The sequence below is a fragment of the Drosophila eugracilis genome, unplaced genomic scaffold (genome assembly GCF_018153835.1).
Source record: "Drosophila eugracilis isolate 14026-0451.02 unplaced genomic scaffold, ASM1815383v1 contig_116, whole genome shotgun sequence".
NCBI lineage: Eukaryota > Metazoa > Arthropoda > Insecta > Diptera > Drosophilidae > Drosophila > Drosophila eugracilis.
In genome coordinates this window covers 269,820-289,257 of record NW_024571941.1, presented here as the reverse complement: position 1 = coordinate 289,257, position 19,438 = coordinate 269,820, and the positions used below count along the sequence as shown (strand labels likewise).

At 39.2% G+C, this 19,438-nt stretch overlaps 1 protein-coding gene across 3 annotated transcripts; it reads left to right on the top strand.

The window, feature by feature from the left end:
* Positions 1-7,892: 7,892 nt before the first annotated feature.
* Positions 7,893-19,102, top strand: LOC108118266 (protein real-time). Of its 3 annotated transcripts, none has more exons than XM_017230863.2 (7): positions 7,893-8,001; positions 8,099-8,206; positions 15,179-16,111; positions 16,173-16,431; positions 16,487-16,605; positions 17,152-17,467; positions 18,150-19,102. In XM_017230863.2, exons 2-7 carry the CDS (start codon positions 8,144-8,146, stop codon positions 18,428-18,430), a joined length of 1,971 nt encoding a protein of 656 aa, XP_017086352.1. In that variant the 5' UTR covers positions 7,893-8,001; positions 8,099-8,143; the 3' UTR covers positions 18,431-19,102. The 3 variants fall into 3 exon arrangements, with proteins under 3 accessions (XP_017086352.1, XP_017086354.1, XP_017086353.1); XM_017230865.2 differs by having other exon boundaries at positions 18,122-18,291; XM_017230864.2 differs by lacking the exon at positions 8,099-8,206 and having other exon boundaries at positions 7,904-8,001.
* Positions 19,103-19,438: the final 336 nt, after the last annotated feature.

The window sequence follows — 19,438 nt, the reverse complement described above, 5'->3', positions numbered from 1 at the left end:
AAATAAAATTTCAAAATATTATTTTGCTAGTGGAAATTCACAAGGCGCCACCTATTGACAGAGGAAGTATGTTGAGTATGCTTATAGTGACGTCACTGCCCCTGTGAGGCCTTATAACCTTAATTTCTTTCTAAATAGCGAAATGATGTTCCAATTTGAAAAATCTTTGATAAATCGATAGATATTAACAAAAATAAGTTACACAATGTCAAACGAAGGAATTCATAATAATATTATAGACGCCACAGTTTTCTGCGGTTTGTGGGCGTAAGAGTGGGCGTGGCCGGATGCAACTTCATGGCAAGTTGCACAGGCACCTCCCAAATACGTCTTTCTAAGCAAAATTTCGTAGCTTTTATTGTTTTTGAGATTTTTGCATTTTTGGTTTTTCGGGTTTTGTGGGCGTTATAGTGGGCGTGGCTTGATCGGAAAAAAACAATTCACATTGGGAGCATCATAAAAAACCTACATGCTAAATCCGAATCTATTTTTCTATCTATTATAGTTACCGAGATATCAGCTTTTCTAGAAAATGCGAAAACCGTCTTTTGAGCCTTTTGGGCGTATGGGTGGGTGTGGCCGGATAGTATTACCACTATAAGATGCGCTAGCATCTAAAGATTATACTTTCTGAATTTCAGAATCCTAAGAATCCGGATTTAGTTCCCTACTATGACCCACTTACGTATCCTTTATATTTTTTTTTTCTTTATGTAAAATCCCGATTGGTACATACTAGTATATTTACTGATAAATACCGTGATCATATTGAAGCTTATTGTTAACCATAAATTTCACGTACTTGTCATTACTTACCCTACAAAACAAATTCTTCTGAAAATATCTCCCGTTTACTTTTTAGGCATGAGAGAATTTGAATTCGTTCAAAATGTTATGTATTATGCTTAGCATTGACAGCATCTACAAATTCCTAAATTTTTGAAGACTAAGCTAAATATCTTCCAGTAGTGTTACAAAACAATTCCGTCCAATCCATGAATATAACGAAATATCAATAATTTTTCAAATCGAACCATTATTTCCTCACACGGGCAATGACGAAACCATCAGATGTTTTTTGAAACAGTAAGGGTCGCAGAACTCGACTATAGCGTTTCTTCTTTTTGTTTATTTAATATGCTCAGGACAAATTCCGAATCTCCGAATCAAAAAACTTTAAGCTTCTTAGGTGTGCAGGATTTTTGTTGGTGTTAAAAATGTTTTCCGATAATTTATTTAATAGTTTTACTTTTTTTCCTTAATAATGAAATCAGTAGTTTTCTTAACTAGTTTAATTTTTTGTGGCCTGGTTACAAACAAACAATTTTTCAGGTGTTTTTATTTCAATCTTATGCTTTTATATTTATTCAGAATTAACAGGTATACTGCAACCTATGTGCAAGCTTGAGCAGTTTTTAAATATAGGGGATAACAAAGCGTTGGTAGAAAGGTTATACAATATTTCTATTCATTTACAGTTTAAATTACAGCAGACTTCGAGGGTGTTCAATATATCATAATGGAAGATCATGTCGGTGGTATCTTTTAAGTCTTCTTCTTATTGGTCTCCAAATTAGGCTCTTCGCCAGGGAGTTAGGATGCGAGTCAAGGCGTCTGAAGTAGTTTTCAGCAAGCTTTCGACAAACATTTTTTTTGAGATCTCTTTCTAAATCTCTGGTTTTCATGAACCATGGGGCATTAGAAATCGATATGACAATCTTGCTTGCGCTACACGTATTTTGTTTAGGTTCGACTTAAACGCTATGCCGTAGGCCTGTAGTGCATATTTCCAGATTGGACTGAGAATAGATTTATAAATGCGAAAGCTTATTCTTGACGTAAGTAGTCAGGATATACTTGCTGCCTTTGAAAGCTCTGACTGCTTCACCATTGTTGTGTGCCTCTGGAAGGTGGATCCTCTATCCAAAATCACACCAGGGTACTTGTAGTGGGACTCGTGATGAAGTACAGAACCGAGCATGGAAATGCCTGGGCAGTTTTTGGCCTTGTGGAGAATGTGACACAAGCACATTTGTTGCAATTTATGCCTATATTTCATTCGGTTACCTATTTTTCAAAACGTGATACGTACTCCTGCAGGCCTAAGGTTGCAATGTCTATGCTTGAACTCCGGACCATAACCGCTGTGTCGTCGGCGCATTTTGCGATTAGCATGTCATCATCATCAACTTCGGTACAACACCAGTAATTTGGCATATATGACGTACACAGTGAGTAAAGTGTCGGGCCTAGTACACTGCCTTGTGGATGGTTTCACCATCGACAACAACACTAAATTTCCTATCCGATAAAAAACTCTGTATGAGGAGGAAAAGCTGCGGCGTTAGTAGTATATTTAGCTTGTTTAGAAGGCCGTCGTGCCATACCCTATCAAAGGCTTGTTGGTGTGTACATTTTGCTTTCCATGACTTCCAGAGCGATTGATCCAGATTGATCACGCTATGAAGCTGTTCAGGGGTGCCGTGACTTTTTAGGAAACCAAACTGCCACCTTGGAATAGCTCTGCTCACACTTTCAAGTCTAAGAATCCGATCCAGTATTACTTTTTCCATCATTTTGCCCAGTGCAGGTAATAGACTTATTGGCCTGTATGCGTCTACTTCGGGGGTTGCTTTTCAGGCTTCGGGATCATTGTGATATTAGAACTTTTCCGTGTACTTGGGAAGTGACTCAGCCTTAAGACGCTGTTGAACAACAGAACTATAAACAGAAGTGTTTGTGGAAAGAATCTTGAGCACTTTTTGGTACTGGTACTTTTTTGTTTTTGAGCTTTCCGATCTGTGCAACAACTTCTTCTGGGGTAACAGGCTTTGTGGGAAGAACCATTTGAAAAGGCCTGTCCAGATTCGATTCGTGTGCTTCCGTAGAGAGTAGTTAGTCGTTGCATCAGTACTCGCATTTTCCAACATATGGTCTTTGAAAGTCTCTTGTAAAAGTTGTAGACGCGCACATCTCCTGTTCTTGTGTATTCTCGACGAACTCTTCTTTTCAACTGTATAAGCACTAATGCATTTTGTGGGAGCCAATTTCTACTTTGGCCCGGAGGTTGCCTTTGGCTTGGGGTAGCAGCTCTCGCAGCAGTGTATATTTGTTCCATAAAAAACGTTACCGCATCTTCAAGCTCATCTGGATGGTTAATAACAGTGTAGAGATTTATGCTTCTGTCCAGGGTTTTCCTAAACTTTCCAACGGAGGAACCGTGCGGTAGAAGTGATTTCCGTTTGACCTTGTATTAACGAGTTTGTTTAAGCGTTGCCACAATTGACAAATGGTCCGAGGATAGCTCATATTTTGTTTCGACCGAGAGTTTGTTGAGTTGTATTCCATTTACGATTAAAAAGCTAAGACCTGTTGGCGTGAGCCTTGTATTGGCACAATAAAAGGTGGGTTCCCCAGTAGATAGAATTTGACTACAGCTAGAAGCTATGGCCTCTTGAAGACGCTTTCCTCGACAAAAAGACCTTAAATTACCCAACCATTGATGCTTGGCGTTAAAGTCACCTCCAGCTAAGAATTTCGGGCTAGAAGCTGGTCAAAATCGTTCTTTGTCCAAGGCTCACTGGCTCACAATTAAGCTATTTTAAGGACTCCGACATTTGTTGGGATATCAAGACTAGCTATCTGTACTCAGTTCGCGAAGTGGAGTCAGTCTGAGTGTGTAATGTTGGTCTTGATAAAAATAGCAGAACCGTCTTTAGCAGTGTTGCTAGTGTGATTGGCAAAATATTGGTCATAACCAGGACTGATCGACTGAGTTATCAAGAAGGAAAAGACGAAGTTCTTCGATTTTGGTAACTATTTCTGTTGCATTCCATAATCCGATTTTTAATAGCTGAGACTGTCATTTCCTAGAAATAACAACCTGAACTATATCACAAAAAACCTTGTTTGAGTCAATCGTTTCCATAACTAGCTTGAAGAGCATTTATATCAAAGATTGCCTTCTCCAAGGTAGCCAAGTTTCGGTTTGGATTGCGGTCATTTTCAGGTACATGTGGAACAGACTGCCTAGCTGCAGCGCTGCTACTGTTTGGAATGCTATTTCTTGCCATATCTGCATAAGATACGCCATCTTTGGTAGCACCCGTCGAAAAAAGTTGACCTTGTCGGCTTTCGTTAGTCCTAATATTCGTTGTGTTCCTTAGACTTACTCCAGCTTTAAGATTTTTGCTGAGTTCCATTCTAACTTTGCAGCCCTTAAAACCTGCAGGGTGATTTTTCCGCAGTTTGCACATAAGCATTGGTTGTTGAGATGCGACTCACACGAGTTGGAGTTGATAGGATGGTCACCGGCACAATTCCCACAAACCGGCTTTATAAAGCAACAATTTTGAGTGTGTCCAAAATTTTGGCATTTATAATACTGTACCAGGTTCAGTCAGTCAAGCGACGAACTACATTGCGGAAAGACTCAGCACTATCAGTGTATTTGCGATTAATTTCGAATTTGGATGAACGTATCTCATACTTATCTCCCAGGATTATTTCTTCTAGGGTTCGTTCCAGAGAAAGGATATTAGTAACCTTTGGAACAAATTTGGGCGGAGGTTTCGGCTTCATCAGTTCAGGTTGGCTAAAACTATTGGGATCAAACGACTCCTCAATCTTCTAAATAGAGTTTATTTCCTCATCTAGAGGTGGGAAATGGTTGTTGCTCAGTCCATTGACTTCGAAACCTGTTTTGAACACACGATTCTGGCCTTGTTTACATTAAATTTGCTCTTCTTTATGTCGGCTGGTTCTTTGCTGCAGTTAGGAGGGTTTCGTTTTCTGCGAAGGGGTACTTGGTACGTGGTACTTGATGCTTGAAACCCCATAGCAGGTACTGTAAAGAAATTATTAGTCCCCAAAGACAATTTTGCTGTAGTAACTGGACTCAAACGAGAAGAAGCTGCAACCGTGTACGTAGTGGTGCCAGAACTGGCACTTGCAGCTGTAACGGTGTCAGTTACGGGTGTTGTTGTAGTCCAATGGGCAAAGTCGAACACAACCCTTACACTTTCGTTCGGGTGATAAATTAGACGAACTCGGTATAGACACCGGCGGGCGATGTCTAAAAATAGATTGCCTGCAGATAAGCACCACAGAAAAAGTTCGAGATCACTCTCTGGTCTCTGGTCTCTGATCACGACCGTACGAAACCAGTGCATAAATTCGACTGTATTTATTAAATAAAAAACAATAAATAAAATTTCAAAATATTATTTTGCTAGTGGAAATTCACAAGGCGCCACCTATTGACAGAGGAAGTATGTTGAGTATGCTTATAGTGACATCACTGGCCCTGTGAGGCCTTATAACCTTAATTTCTTTATAAATAGCGAAATAATGTTCCAATTTGAAAAATCTTTGATACATCGATAGATATTAACAAAAATAAGTTACACAATGTCAAACGAAGGAATTCATAATAATATTATAGACGCCACAGTTTTCTGCGGTTTGTGGGCGTAAGAGTGGGCGTGGCCGGATGCAACTTCATGGCAAGTTGCACAGGCACCTCCCAAATACGTCTTTCTAAGCAAAATTTCGTAGCTTTTATTGTTTTTGAGATTTTTGCATTTTTGGTTTTTCGGGTTTTGTGGGCGTTATAGTGGGCGTGGCTTGATCGGAAAAAAACAATTCACATTGGGAGCATCATAAAAACCTACATGCTAAATCCGAATTTTCTATCTTTTATAGTTACCGAGATATCAGCTTTTCTAGAAAATGCGAAAACCGTCTTTTGAGCCTTGTGGGCGTATGGGTGGGTGTGGCCGGATAGTATTTCCACTATAAGATGCGCAAGCATCTAAAGATTATACTTTCTGAATTTCAACTTTCTAGCTCCTATAGTTCCTGAGATATCAGCAATTTTAGTTTTTTGCGATTTGTGGGCTTTAGAGTGGGCGTGGCAGGATGCTGTAATAAACTTGCGCTGTCCCGGGAACTCAAGAATCTTCATGCTTAATCTCAACGTTGCGTCTCTTATAGTTCCTGAGATCTCAGCGTTCATACGGACGGACGGACGGACGGACAGACGGTCATGGCTCAATCGACTTCGCTATTGATCCTGATCAAGAATATATATACTTTATAGGATCGCAAACGCTACCTTCTATCTGTTACATACTTTTCAACGAATCTAGTATACCCTTTTACTCTACGAGTAACGGGTATAACAAGAGGAAACGCTATAGTCGAGTGCCGCGACTATAAGATACCCGTTACTGTTTTACACAATTTTAAAATATTTATTTTGCCAGTCGAAATTCACAAGGCGCCACCAATTGTCAGAGAAAGCATGTTGAGTAACTGATAGTTACGTCACTGCCCATGTGAGGCCTTATAACCTAAATTTCTTCATAAATAGCGACATAATGTTCCGATTTGAAAAATCTTTGGTAAATCGATAGATATTAACAGAAATAAGTTATACAAGGTGCAAGAGTAAGGTTTTTTTTTTTTTTTTTTTTTTTTTTTTTTTCTTTTTTGGGGTATTGTTTGCGCATTTCATATAAAATATAATCAATTTAAAATATAGTTTTCCGTCAGGCCGGACTGGTTTTTGTGAAACTAGTGAAAAGTTGCAATACTACAGTGGCATCTCAAAATTTTTCAAACGCAATTCAAACAATCTTCCTAAGCCTAACTTTCTAGCTCTTTTAGTTCCCGTGATTTTTGCATTTTTGTTTGCCGAGTTTTGTGGGCGTAGCTTGATCGAAAAAAAAATTGCATAAGAGGCATCATAAAAACCTACATGCTTAATCCGAACTTTTTATATCTTATAGTTACCAAGATACCAACTTTTCTTGAAAATGCGAAAACCGTCTTTTGAGCTTGGTGGGTGTGGGTGGATAATAGTACCACTAAAAGATGCGCTGTCATCGAAAGTTTATACATACTGAATTTCTAGCTCTAATAGTTTCTAAGATTTCAGCGATTTTAGTTTTTCGTGATTTGTGGGCGTTAGATTGGGCGCGGCAGGATGCTGAAATAAACTTGCGCTGTCCAAGGACCTCTTCTTCATGCTTAATCTCAACTTTGTATCTGTTATAGTTCCTGAGATCTCAGCGTTCATACGGACGGACGCACAGACGGACATGGCTCAATCGACTTCGCTATTGATCCTGATCAAGAATATATATTCTTTATTGGGTCGGAAACGCTTCCTTCTATATGTTACATACTTTTCAACGAATCTAATATACCCTTTTACTCTACGAGTAACGGGTATAAATACAATACGCTAACATACAAATTTCTATCGGCGTCTTTATTGTTGGGAATTTTTTCCCATCTGTTTTAGATCGCCGTTATTTTAAGATTGTTGAGTCGAATTAATGTCCCATCAATTGACTAAGGACAACGCCAAGTTGAAATAATAAACGAATATTTAGCTTCGCGTCTTTATTCAGATGACCTCAGCTTAAGACTAAATACTGCCCTACTGCCCTTTGTTTACATAAGTTGGGGAACGAGATCGCCCGCTTGGGATATTGATTGTACATAATAATTTGAGAGTGAGAGTGCCACACAGAGAGCGGGACTTAGTCATTTAAAGAATTGTTTATGTTATTGAGAAGCCGCATTGCCTGCTCCGGATGTGGATTGTTTACATTGGTTCAGCGTGGGATCGCCTACGCTGCAGATTCTTATTTCTTGGTACATAACGGCATTTGTGAATATGTCACTATATATATATTAAGAGTTAGTTAAGGTGAGCCGATTCCCATGAGAATTCTATTTAACGGGAAAGCTTATGTGAATTCGGTGTACCATGCCAATTTAAGTGCGTGGCTTAGCGTCTAGTGTAATCCATAAATTTTAGAAACCAGTATTGGTATTCCGCCTAAAAGACTTGGGTAAAATCAAACACGCAGAAGAAGGTCACACTATTGACGTATGTTGTTGAACTGAAACGGTTTATCTTTTTCCGTGGCAGGGCGACGTAATACCCCTAACGGATTTCCAATACACCTACAATCTATACATACATATGTACGTTTGGAGTTGATTATATTTATTTAAAAAAAGGACTCTTGTATACACATTCGAAAAGACATATAATCTTAACTCGATATTGATTTTTCAACAGTGAGAAGGCTTGTGCGTACAACCTGAACCAAAGAAAATCAGCAAAATGGTGCAAAAGTTTCAGTCACCCGTTCGCGTTTACAAATATCCATTTGAGTTAGTGATGAAGGTGTGTACATTTGTAATTCAAGTTTGATTTTTCTTTGTTTTGGATTCTTCTTTTCTCTGTAATTTCATGATTGTATATAACATTGTATATGTATGTGTTTGAATGTAAATGTATGTATACATAAAATTACAGTTATGAACAAAAATGCGTAATATCTAGTACAGGGGCGCTCATCGCCTACGCTCTGAGTGCTCATTTGTTTTTGTAAATGCTCGGAACATAGGGACTTGCTCCCCCATAAGCTTTGAGCGCTCGCGACGATATTGCACTAACAATTTTTCGTTTTCCATACCGTCGCCAAACGCAATATAATTTGTTTTTGTTTCTTTCTGGAACATCTTCGACCACTTGCCCTAAGATTTATTCTTTATACCTTCGTTTTGCAATTTAGAGCTTATTTCGCATTTGGCGGGTCCGTAAAATGAGTGATGAATTTTTTTACACTATAATATGACGAACGCCACAGTTTTCCGCAGTTTGTGAGCGTTAGAGTGGGCGTGGCCGGATGAAAACTAGAGGCAAGTTGCAGTGGCATTTCTTTAAAACGTATGGGCGATATGTTGTGGGCTAGGCTTGATCGGAAAAACCCTTCGCATATGGGGCATCATACAAACCTCATGCTTAATCCTATCTATCTTTTCCCGTTCTACCTTTTTCCCCTTTTGAAAAACTTGTCTATGCCAGTAATGGTTCGCCAAAAATGGTCTGTCTTACACAATACTTTGAATTATTTAGCCTGTGAATATAGACATGGCTAACAACTACGACCCTTATATCAAGGTTTCACTCAAATTCGTCTTATGGCAGAGCATTAACTAAAGCAAATATCTCTTTGGTAAACAAATTTTAAATATTGTGACTAGCAGAAATGGACGCTGTGTGCATGTAAGGCACATTCTATTACTGACGTTGATATCACTGCCTATGCAAGACCTTATAACCCAATTAAAAAAAAATAAATTACTAAAATATATTCAAATTTAAACCAATGTTGATACATCAACAGATATTGACGGAAATCAAGAAGAAACTCTACAGTGGAGTTCGGCGACCATAAGATACCTGTTACGGTCTTATCCAATTCTAAAATATTCAGTTTGCTAGCCGTCGAGAAAAGTATATTTACTAACTGACGGTTACTGCACATGTGAGGCCTTATGACCAACATATTTCTATAAATATTAATCATTTCTATAAAATATAAATTTCGAAATAATGTTCTGATTTAAAAAAATTTTGGTAAATTGATAGACAGATTTATAATGTTATACCTGGTCACACAAAAACTCAAATTGTATTGTTGTACTTCGCAGTACTGCCCGGAAACAACATCCTTAATCCTAACTTTCTATCACGTATAGATACCGAGATCTCAGCATTCCCACAAATAGTGGAAACCGTTTATCGCGGTTGGTGGTCTTAAGATGGTACCAAATAATGGTACCACCTTGAGATGCGGCGGCATCTCAAGACAATCCATGATTAATCCCAACGTACTAATTCTAAAAATTGCTGAGATCGTGACGATTTTAGTTTTTTGTATATTTCGCAGTACTTCCCGGAAACAACATCCTTAATCCTAACTTTCTATCACGTATAGATACCGAGATCTCAGCATTCCCACAAATAGCGGAAACCTTTTTTCGCAGTTGGTGGGCTTAAGATGGTACCAGATAATGGTACAACCTTGAGATGCGGCGGCATCTCAAGACTATACATGATTAATCCCAACGTACTAATTCTTAAAATTCCTGAGATCGTGACGATTTTGATTTTTTGTTCCTATCCTAACTTTCTAGTTCATACAGTTCCCGAGGTTTAAGTGATTTTAGTTTGGTGACGTAAACGATCTATACAATATATAAGTAATATAAGCTAATTTGGACCGACCTTCATAATATTATTTTTCACTTTCACTCAGGCGCGTTGGGGCAAGGATCCATTAAATAATAAATTGGTTTGTTAAGTTTCACTTATTTATTTCCCCTAAACCTGTTAAGGTAAAGGATAGTACAAATGGTTTTACAATAATTAATTGTTACACAGCTATGGCTGCAGAGCATGTATTTAGACTAACTTAGGGGTCTGATCCGGCTGCATTTAGAAGTCTTCGTCTGGTCGCAACGCTGTCGCCAAGGTGCCGGATCAGCATTGGGTAGCCGGTTGTTGACGATCACTCGCTGCGCAGGTGTTCTGACCGGGAAGCGTGGTATTGTCCCCAGAGTGCGGGGTCGGCGATTTCTTTAATATGCGTGTTGGCCACTTCTTGCCGGGCTCTTATTACGCCTGTTGGCCACTTCTGGCCGGGATCCGGGTGATTGTCCCCAGATTGCGGAGTCGGCGATTTCCCTATTCCGCGTGTTGGCTACCGGATGTGGCCCGCGACTCTGCAGTTTCCCAATTTGGGAACTGGGTCTGTTAACTTTTCTCCTTTTATGTGGTTGCCGTCCCGGTAACCCGATAGTTCCAAGTCATCGTTAATTTTTGAGTTGGCCTTGACTTTGGTCTTTAGATGATGTTAACTGGACCGGATACACGGTTATCTTCTTACAAACAAGCTTAGAATTAGGGAATTTAACAAGATGTGAGTGATATCGGAATTTTGAAAAACACTAGATACTTCTTACTGTTAGATACTTCTAAAATTTCTATCATGTTAATGTTAATAGGCTGTTTGTCTTTAGATTCGCCAGTGTCGGAGCTAATTAAGATTATACTCCTAGCGGCTCTATAATGGATTTTTAGGATAGCTACCAACTTGCGAATGAGTCTGATGTCCGTCGCTACATCCGGTAAATGTTCTCGTTAGCGTATCCGTTTGGTTCGTTGCATGTTGTAGGTATCCGAAAGATTCCCAGACTACAATGTCACTGTCCTCTGTAGGGAATAGTCCGTGTTCGTATAGTCATTCAGTTTCACCGTCGCGTCCAACTTAACAGTCATTAGTCCCCATATTATAAAGTATTTTATATAATATAGAAAAATTTAGGTGGATATAAAAAATATAAAAAGGTATAAATGGTCGGGAGTCCAGCGAAGGATGGTTAGCGTAGATTGTCTATGTGGACCACCCTCCCTCTAATTAAGACCGTTGTCCCCAGGCCTACTTCAATAGTTTCATCCGAACATTGTGGTAAGAGCTTGTTACCAGTCTTTTATTCGCTTTTAGAAAAACTTTTTCGCCTACCCGATAGTCCTTATAGGTCCTATTTTTGTTTACCTGGTTTCGGAAGCAGTTGACTGGGTTGTCAGTTGTCTCGATGGTGTATGTCAGGGACTCTTCGCTATGAATGGCGGCTACGTCCGATTCCTTTCCATCTTCTAGGGTGTTAATGTTTTGGCGAAATAATGCGTCTGCCACAAAATTTTCTTTTCCTGGTTTATAAATCAGTTTTGCACCATTATCGTCAATAATACTTTTCCAACGCTTCAGCTTTGCATTGGGATTTTTTTATTAGACGGCAAAGGTAAGTGGTTGATGGTCGGTAAAGATCTGCAACACTTTTGCTCCGTATAGGTAATTCCGGAGGTTTTTAAGTGCCCAAACAAGGGGCTCTCGCTCATTGATTGCGTAATTTTTCTCGCTGTCACGTAGGGCGCGTGAGTCCCCTTTGTGACACTATGAAGTCTAAATACTCGACGCTCTTTTTAAAGAACTTCGATTTATCTTGGGATACTCTCATGCCTGCTTCTAAGAGCTTGGTTAAAAGCCAGTCCACGTTCTTGTTTTTGAGAATAATATCCTACACGTCGTCTACATAATCATAGCATATATTTGAGATTCCCTCTCTAAGGACGTCATCGATAACCCATTGGGGCGTTTTTAAGTCCTAATGGCATTCTACGAAATTCGTATTTGCCATTATTTATGGATAAGGCTGTTTTTTACCTTTCCTGTTCCGCCAGCTCTATCTGGCGGAATCCTGATTTGAGGTCGAGTGTAGTGAAATACTGTGACTCGCCTATATTCGACAGTATTGTCGAAATTTTAGGGATAGGATATCTATCGTCTTCTGTTTTCTGGTTTCATTTTCTGAACTCGATAACTAATCGCTTCTTCTTAACCCCATTCTGGTCTATACCTCTTTTATCTACAACCCACGTAGGGTTGTTATATGGGGATCTGGATGGCCTTATTACGCCGTCCGCTACAAATTGTTTAACCTCTGCATTGACGAATTCGGTTAAACCCATGGGGTGTGGGTACGACTTGGAGTACACCGGTTCCCCATCAGTTTTTATTGTTGCTGTAGTGTTTATATTAAATGGAAGTGCTTCGTCTGGATCAGCGAAGGCTTTATGATTTTTAACAATCATTTTATCAAAGGTGGCTTAATTGCTACGGGGACATCTTCGCCATTAATTTTAATAAAGTTGACGTTTTCTGCCGTAGTGAATCGGATTTTTTCATCTCCGTTGTTTGTGTGAAGAACATTCCCGGTAAAATCGAGTTTCGCATTCGCTTGTTTAAGCAAGTCGAGGCCGATAATACCATCGAATTCTTTAAAATTATTTAGAATTGAAAAGGGTGTTTTTAATTCTAAGCACCGAAACTAAGCATTTTTTATTTATTTTGGTAAAGCCATGGATTGACTTCACCGTAAATGGTTTCTGCGCTGCCACGATGCCTTTCAGTCCCGGTATTTTTAGTTCAGTATTTTTATTTCTCTTCCTGCTACCGTACTTGTAATGTAGGGGAGCAGGGATTTTATTCTAAAAAATTATACGAATATTCCTAATCAAGATCGTCTTCTATTTCAGTGGCACAGGCTTGAGCAACGGTGTCATAATCTTCGTCGCCAGATTTTTCCTCTGTTATGAAGTTCATCTTTTGTTGCGTAGTTGACTGCCCTTTTTGCCATGCTGTGGGCCGAGAAAATAGCCTTCTAGAAGAGGGGTCGACCTCCATTGGCTCTGGAGCTGGTTAACCCTGATAAATTCCTGAGTTTATGTATGGTCTCTGTCTAAAGGAACCATTCTTATTGTGGGCTCATTTTTGGGGATTTTTCCAACGTGCTTGTCGCTGGTGGTTCGGCTTGTATGCTTTCTCCTCATTGTGTCTGGCGAAAGTGGCCGCAAAAACGCTGCTTTCGTTACATGAATCAGCTTCTTGTGCTAATGCTAGTGCTGATAGCAAGTCCCGAGGTTGTGCCGGAAAAACGGATGAACGAATGAACGCATGTAAAGCGTCATTTCTGTACTGCTCATTTAAAATGGCAGCTGTGGTTGCGTCGTGTGTCATAATTGTTTTGTTTGTTTGATAACGGAGTTTTGTCCGCGTACGCGAAATCTAAATCCGCGTATGGCATAAAACTTAAATACTGTATTAAAGGAGGATAGCACTGCAGCTGCTGGTCCTCTTACTTTATCATACCCGTAACTCGTAGAGTAAAAGGGTATACTAAATTCGTTGAAAAGTATGTAACAGATTGAATATTCTTGATCAGGATAAATAGCGAAGGCGATTGAGCCATGTCCGTCTATGCGTCCGTCCGTATGAACGCTGAGATCTCAGGAACTATAACAGATACAAAGTTGAGATTAAGCATGAAGATTCTTGAGGTCCCGGGATAGCGCAAGTTTATTTCAGCATCCTGCCGCGCCCACTCTAACATCCATAAATCACGAAAAACTGAAATCTCAGGAATTATTAGAACTAGAAAGTTGGGATAAAGTAATTATAACCTTGAGATGCCAGCGCATCTTATGGTGGTACCATTATTATAACTCCCACCAAGGTCGAAAGACGTGTTTTTTTTCTGTAGAAAAGCGGTAACTATAAGTGATAGAAATTTGGGATTGAGCGTGTAGTTTTTTATGATGATGAGCCACACTAGAGCTCACAAAACACGGAAAAAACTACGTTTCTTCATAAATGGCGAAATTTTGTTTCGATTTTAAAAAACCTTCGGAAATAAACTTGCGCTGCGTATGGACCTCAAGAATCTTCATGCTTAATCTCAGCGTTCATAAGGACAGACGGAGAGACGGACATGGCTCCATCGTCTTCGCTATTGATCCTGATCAAGAATATATATAATTAATAGGGTCGGAAACGCTTCCTTCTACCTGTTCCACACTTTTCAACGAATCTAGTTTACCTTTTTAATCTAAGTGTAACAGGTATAACCATAAGAGCTGGAAAGTTAGGGTAAATGCACATATTCTTGAGATACCAACGCAGTTCAAAGTGGTGGTTTCAAATGGCCACTAAAACACTCAGAAAAGACGAAATCTCAGGAACTAGGAGTTAGAAAGTTGGCATTAAGTATGTATGTCTTGAGATGCCAGCGCATCTCAAGGTGGTACCGTAAAAAGGCCTCGCCTACTTTCATTCCCTAAGAACGCTATTATATCGGTCGATATACGAGACAGATAGTAGCGAATAAGCACTCTAACCCCCACAAACCGCGGAAAACTGACAGTGACGAAAACACCGGTTAATAGAAATGCTTTTTTGACAAAAGGTGGCACTTTATCCATTTGCACCAGCAAAATGAATATTTTAAAGTTGTGTAAAGCAGTAACTGGTATCTTATTGGCGTGGCACTCGATTATAGCGTTTCTTCTTGTTTCGTTTGGCCTATTGATTTATCAAAGATTTTTAAAATCGAAACATTATTTCTCCATTTATTAGGAAGTGTAGGTTATAGGGCCTCACATGAGCAGTGACGTCACTGAGTCACCTAACGTGTGCTTGCGATAGGGAGTAAATTCATTTTTATTTCACTTTTTTTATATGGTACTTCATAATATATTAGAGGAAGAGCGGTGGCCGAATTTGACTGAGTGAAAAAACTTAATTAGGTCTCGCTACCCTCTTTACACTTCAAGAAAAAAATCAAAAACGATAAATTGGTCCAACACCATCTATTTAATTAATGCCAACTTTTTAGCTCTTGTTTTTACAAAGTCGATTTTGTATTCCAAAATGTATGAGTGTATAACTCTATCTTGTTTCTGTTTTCGCAGGCTTATGAACGTCGGTTTCCTACATGCCCTCAAATGCCCATTGTTGTCGACTGTGAGGTTATTAAGGACGAATGCCTTGAGAACGGGTCAAAACGGAACACGAGCCGTCGTTGCAAGTTGGCGGTGGACGCGCCATACATTTTTAAGAAAGTGATAGGTGTGGATTATGTGTTCTTCCTTCAGCACAACGTCTTGGACATGGAAAACCGCACCCTAAGCATTGAGGCCGTCAATGAAAGTTTCTCGTCACGCATTGAAATCTTCGAGCGGTGTCGCTATTACGCCCATCCAGAAAATTCTGAGTGGACGTGCTTTGACCAGTCCGCTTCGTTAGACATAAAAAACTTCTTTGGCTTCGAATATTCAATGGAAAAGATGGGCATGAAGCAGTATACCCACACAACGACTAAGGGAAAGGAAATAATAGAGTTTTTTATCAGCCAACTACGTGAGGAAGGCATTACACATGTAGAACGTTGGACATCTCCCGCCAACGCTTCAAAACCCCAAATGGACCGAGCTCGAGTTCAATGTCAAAGAATTTTCCTTGAAGGCGATTTTATCACTCGCACCCTGGGGCAACTATCTCCGATGCAAGAGTCCAAGTTGCTGGAGTTGAGAAAAATGCTGGATGGTGTCGATGACTTGGAACGCTTGCCTAGTTATCAGACCATCCTGCGTTTTTTAGCAGCCAGAGACTGGCATGTGAACCAGGCTTTTGTCATGCTGTGCGACTCGCTGCGCTGGCGTCAGAAACACCACATAGACTCTTTGTTATCGGAGTACTCTAAGCCAGCTGTGGTAGCAGAACACTTTCCAGGTGGCTGGCACCACCAGGACAAGGATGGTCGGCCTATTTTCATTCTGAGATTGGGACACCTGGATGTCAAAGGCCTGCTTAAGGCTCTGGGAATGGACGGGCTTCTACGATTGGTACAAACAACTTATTTTATACCAAAACTGCCTGTTGATTAAAATATTTTTTTGGGTCCAGGCCTTGCACATCTGCGAGGAGGGCATTCAAAAGATCAATGAATCCGCTGAGCGCCTTGAAAAGCCTGTACTTTATTGGTCCTTGCTCTTAGATTTGGAGGGTCTTTCTATGCGCCACCTGTGGCGGCCAGGCATCAAAGCTCTTCTTTACATCACTGAGACCGTGGAACGCAATTATCCAGAGACCATGGGACGTGTTCATGTTGTGCGGGCGCCGAGAGTGTTTCCGATTGCGTGGACCATTGTTAGCGCTTTTATTGGTAAGCCAACCGCAAACTCCTAGATTTTAGAATTTAATTTTTTTTAATTCTTCAGATGACCACACGCGATCAAAGTTTCTGTTTTATGGTCCCGACTGCGCACATATAAAAGAAGGACTAGCCCAATACCTTGACGAAGAGATAGTGCCGGACTTTCTGGGTGGCTCGTGCAAGGTAAGCAACCAAACGCTAGCCATGATTTCCGGTAGTGGGCTTCGGTCTGGAATCGATTATTGGTGTATCTATAGCTACGTACTTACTATTTTTTGTTTTAATTGAATCTACGGATAAACTTTTCCCCTTTTGGTTCCGATATTAATTCCGGCATACTGGGGCTACTCAGACAATGTACCAGCACCATTCATATATGGAGAAAGTCAGTCAGAAATACTTTAGCCATTGTTATTTACCAAAATGCGATTGTGTAAGCATTCTACTCTCTAGTTCGTTTTCCCTTACTCTCGATATATTTTTTAAACACAAGTAACGACTAATTGTGTTTGCCTTTGTGTTTTCTCATCGCTTTTGTATCCCACACTTTGTTGGATGTGCAATTTCTTATGCACCCTGTGTCCAGCCCATGTGCGCAGCTTAACCATGCCTTTTTTTTTGCACAAGTTTATATGTACGTCAGATAAGCCCTGTTCATAAAAGTGATCAGTCCTAACAAATTGTCTTCGCCAAAAGGAAGTTCTATAACGTATTGACATCTTTTTAAAGACGATGATTCACGAGGCTGGTTTGGTTCCAAAATCTTTTTATAAGACGAATTCGATGGATGACCACGACGGCGAGGTATCAATCAATCTGCCCGCCACCACCGAGGCATTTGTTCCGGCTAAGCAACACTCCGCCATCGACCAGCACGATCACCAAAACCTGTACAAGAGTGTAGAGCTAAAGGCTGGATTTGTGCACGAACTGCTCATCCGGAACGAGGATCCTAAGAGTGTCCTCACCTGGGACTTTGATGTGATGCGCAACGACCTGCACTTTACACTTTATCGGATCACCACCAAGCTTCCGGAAAAGAACGGTGAGCATTAAAACCCAATAAATAAAAATGCACTATACACAATACTTTTCGCTGTAATGACAAAAGAATAAGAAAACAAAGCCGACTTAAAAGGAAATCCAAATTTCAATAAAATTAAGAAGAAGAAGACTGAGTTAACAAGCAGTAAAATAAAAATTTTGTTCGCAGAAATTGACCTTTGTACAATTTTACTATCGCAATTTATTTCAAAACCAAAAAAAGCATGTTTAATAACTGATGCCACTGCTCTTGTGAGACCTTATGACCTTATGACCTACATTTTTTTATAAATAACTAAAAAATATTCGCATATGGAACATGTTTGGTACCATAGGTATTGAAAAAAACATCATTTTCGGTCAAAACAAAACATAAATCTTCTACCATGAATGTAAAAGCTTTTCGAAGTTATTGGACGTTAGAACGGGCTTAGCGGATCATAAAATCGCATTTCTAGTTCCTACAGATCCTAATATCTCACCGTTTTCAGTTATGCCGGCGTAAGAGTAAGTGTGTCAAAGCATACTCTGCGGATATATATTTAGAATCTGCATGGTTTATTAACCGGTCCTACTCACAGAAACATAAATATGGCGATGTAGTGGTCTAGATATATTTTATAAATTCGTTTATCACGTAATGTTAATTCTTCAGTTTTGTTGTTTCTTTCTTTCTTCCAAAGACTCGGCCGTTTCATACTTTGACCTGCAGGACTTCATCGAAGGAGTTAATTATTTTCGAGAGGAGCCCACATTGATTTGTCATCACAAAGAAAGTGTACAGGGCTCGCACGTGATGCACCACAATGACAGTTATTTAATGCACTGGTTTAGCCCTTTGGGAGCTCACTTGAATGTCTTTTACGAGGTACTGAGCTCGGCTAATTACAAGGGATCCATGACTAGCCTTCAGTCGGCTTTCTCCTCGAACTCGTCGGAGGCTGGTGGGGTTCAGAGTCGATGATATGGCAATGCAGATCATTAGGACAGGCACTCTATGGACAAGAGCCTACATCTGTTTCTAAGGTGGATAAGATTTTTTGAAAACACCGATGTAGGCTTTTGTACATCAGTACATTTTTATTTAAAGTTAGTATTTCGTTAATGGTTTTAAAATGCATAAATATATCTAAAAAAGTCAATACATTCGTATACAAAAATTATTTAATACATTTAATATATTTAAAAAATCACTTATATCATAAGAATTATTTTAAATGATCCTTTTAATATTATGCAAGTTTGTAATACAAGTTACAGTTTTTAATATATATATTATATATAGAATATAAATTTATTGACTACGTATTACTCCATTAGACTAAATTTAAAAAATCAGAAAACCTTGATAATAACTGTGTTAAGAACTTAAAAATAAGAGTGTGAAATTATGTGCTGAAAATAAGCAGGAAGCCAGAATGAATTCCAAGTTTCTATATTCCGTTCTTAGGAACAACGGATAATATAATCGAAAAATGAAATCTGATGTTTGTAGGAAAACCGAAATAGATACTTCTAAAAATATACCGATAAGTAAACTCAAATAGCCGATAACGATGCGGAAAGCAAGTTCATGTTGACTAAATGTGTAAGCAGTATTAAGAATGTTATTAAATAAAATCCAATCTGCCTATTATAGTTTGTTGTTTGAAAATCGTTAGATGATGGATCGGAAGTATACGAGTAGTTTTTTAAAAGTGTATGAGTTTTTGTATTTATTACATTTTCAGTTAATTTAACTTCTAACTACCTCTCTTATTGTGTATTGGCGTCTTATGATTTAAAATAAATTACTCTTACACCGTGGATTCGAGCTTATTATGAACTTAATATTTACTTAAACAAGTTCCTTGATTCGATTTCGAGAGAAGTTTTTCTTAGCGAAAGACGGCTGGATTCTTCCAATTTGCTTTGAGTAAAGAAAAAATGATCGAAAATACATATTTTTATCTTCATAAGACTCAACATGACC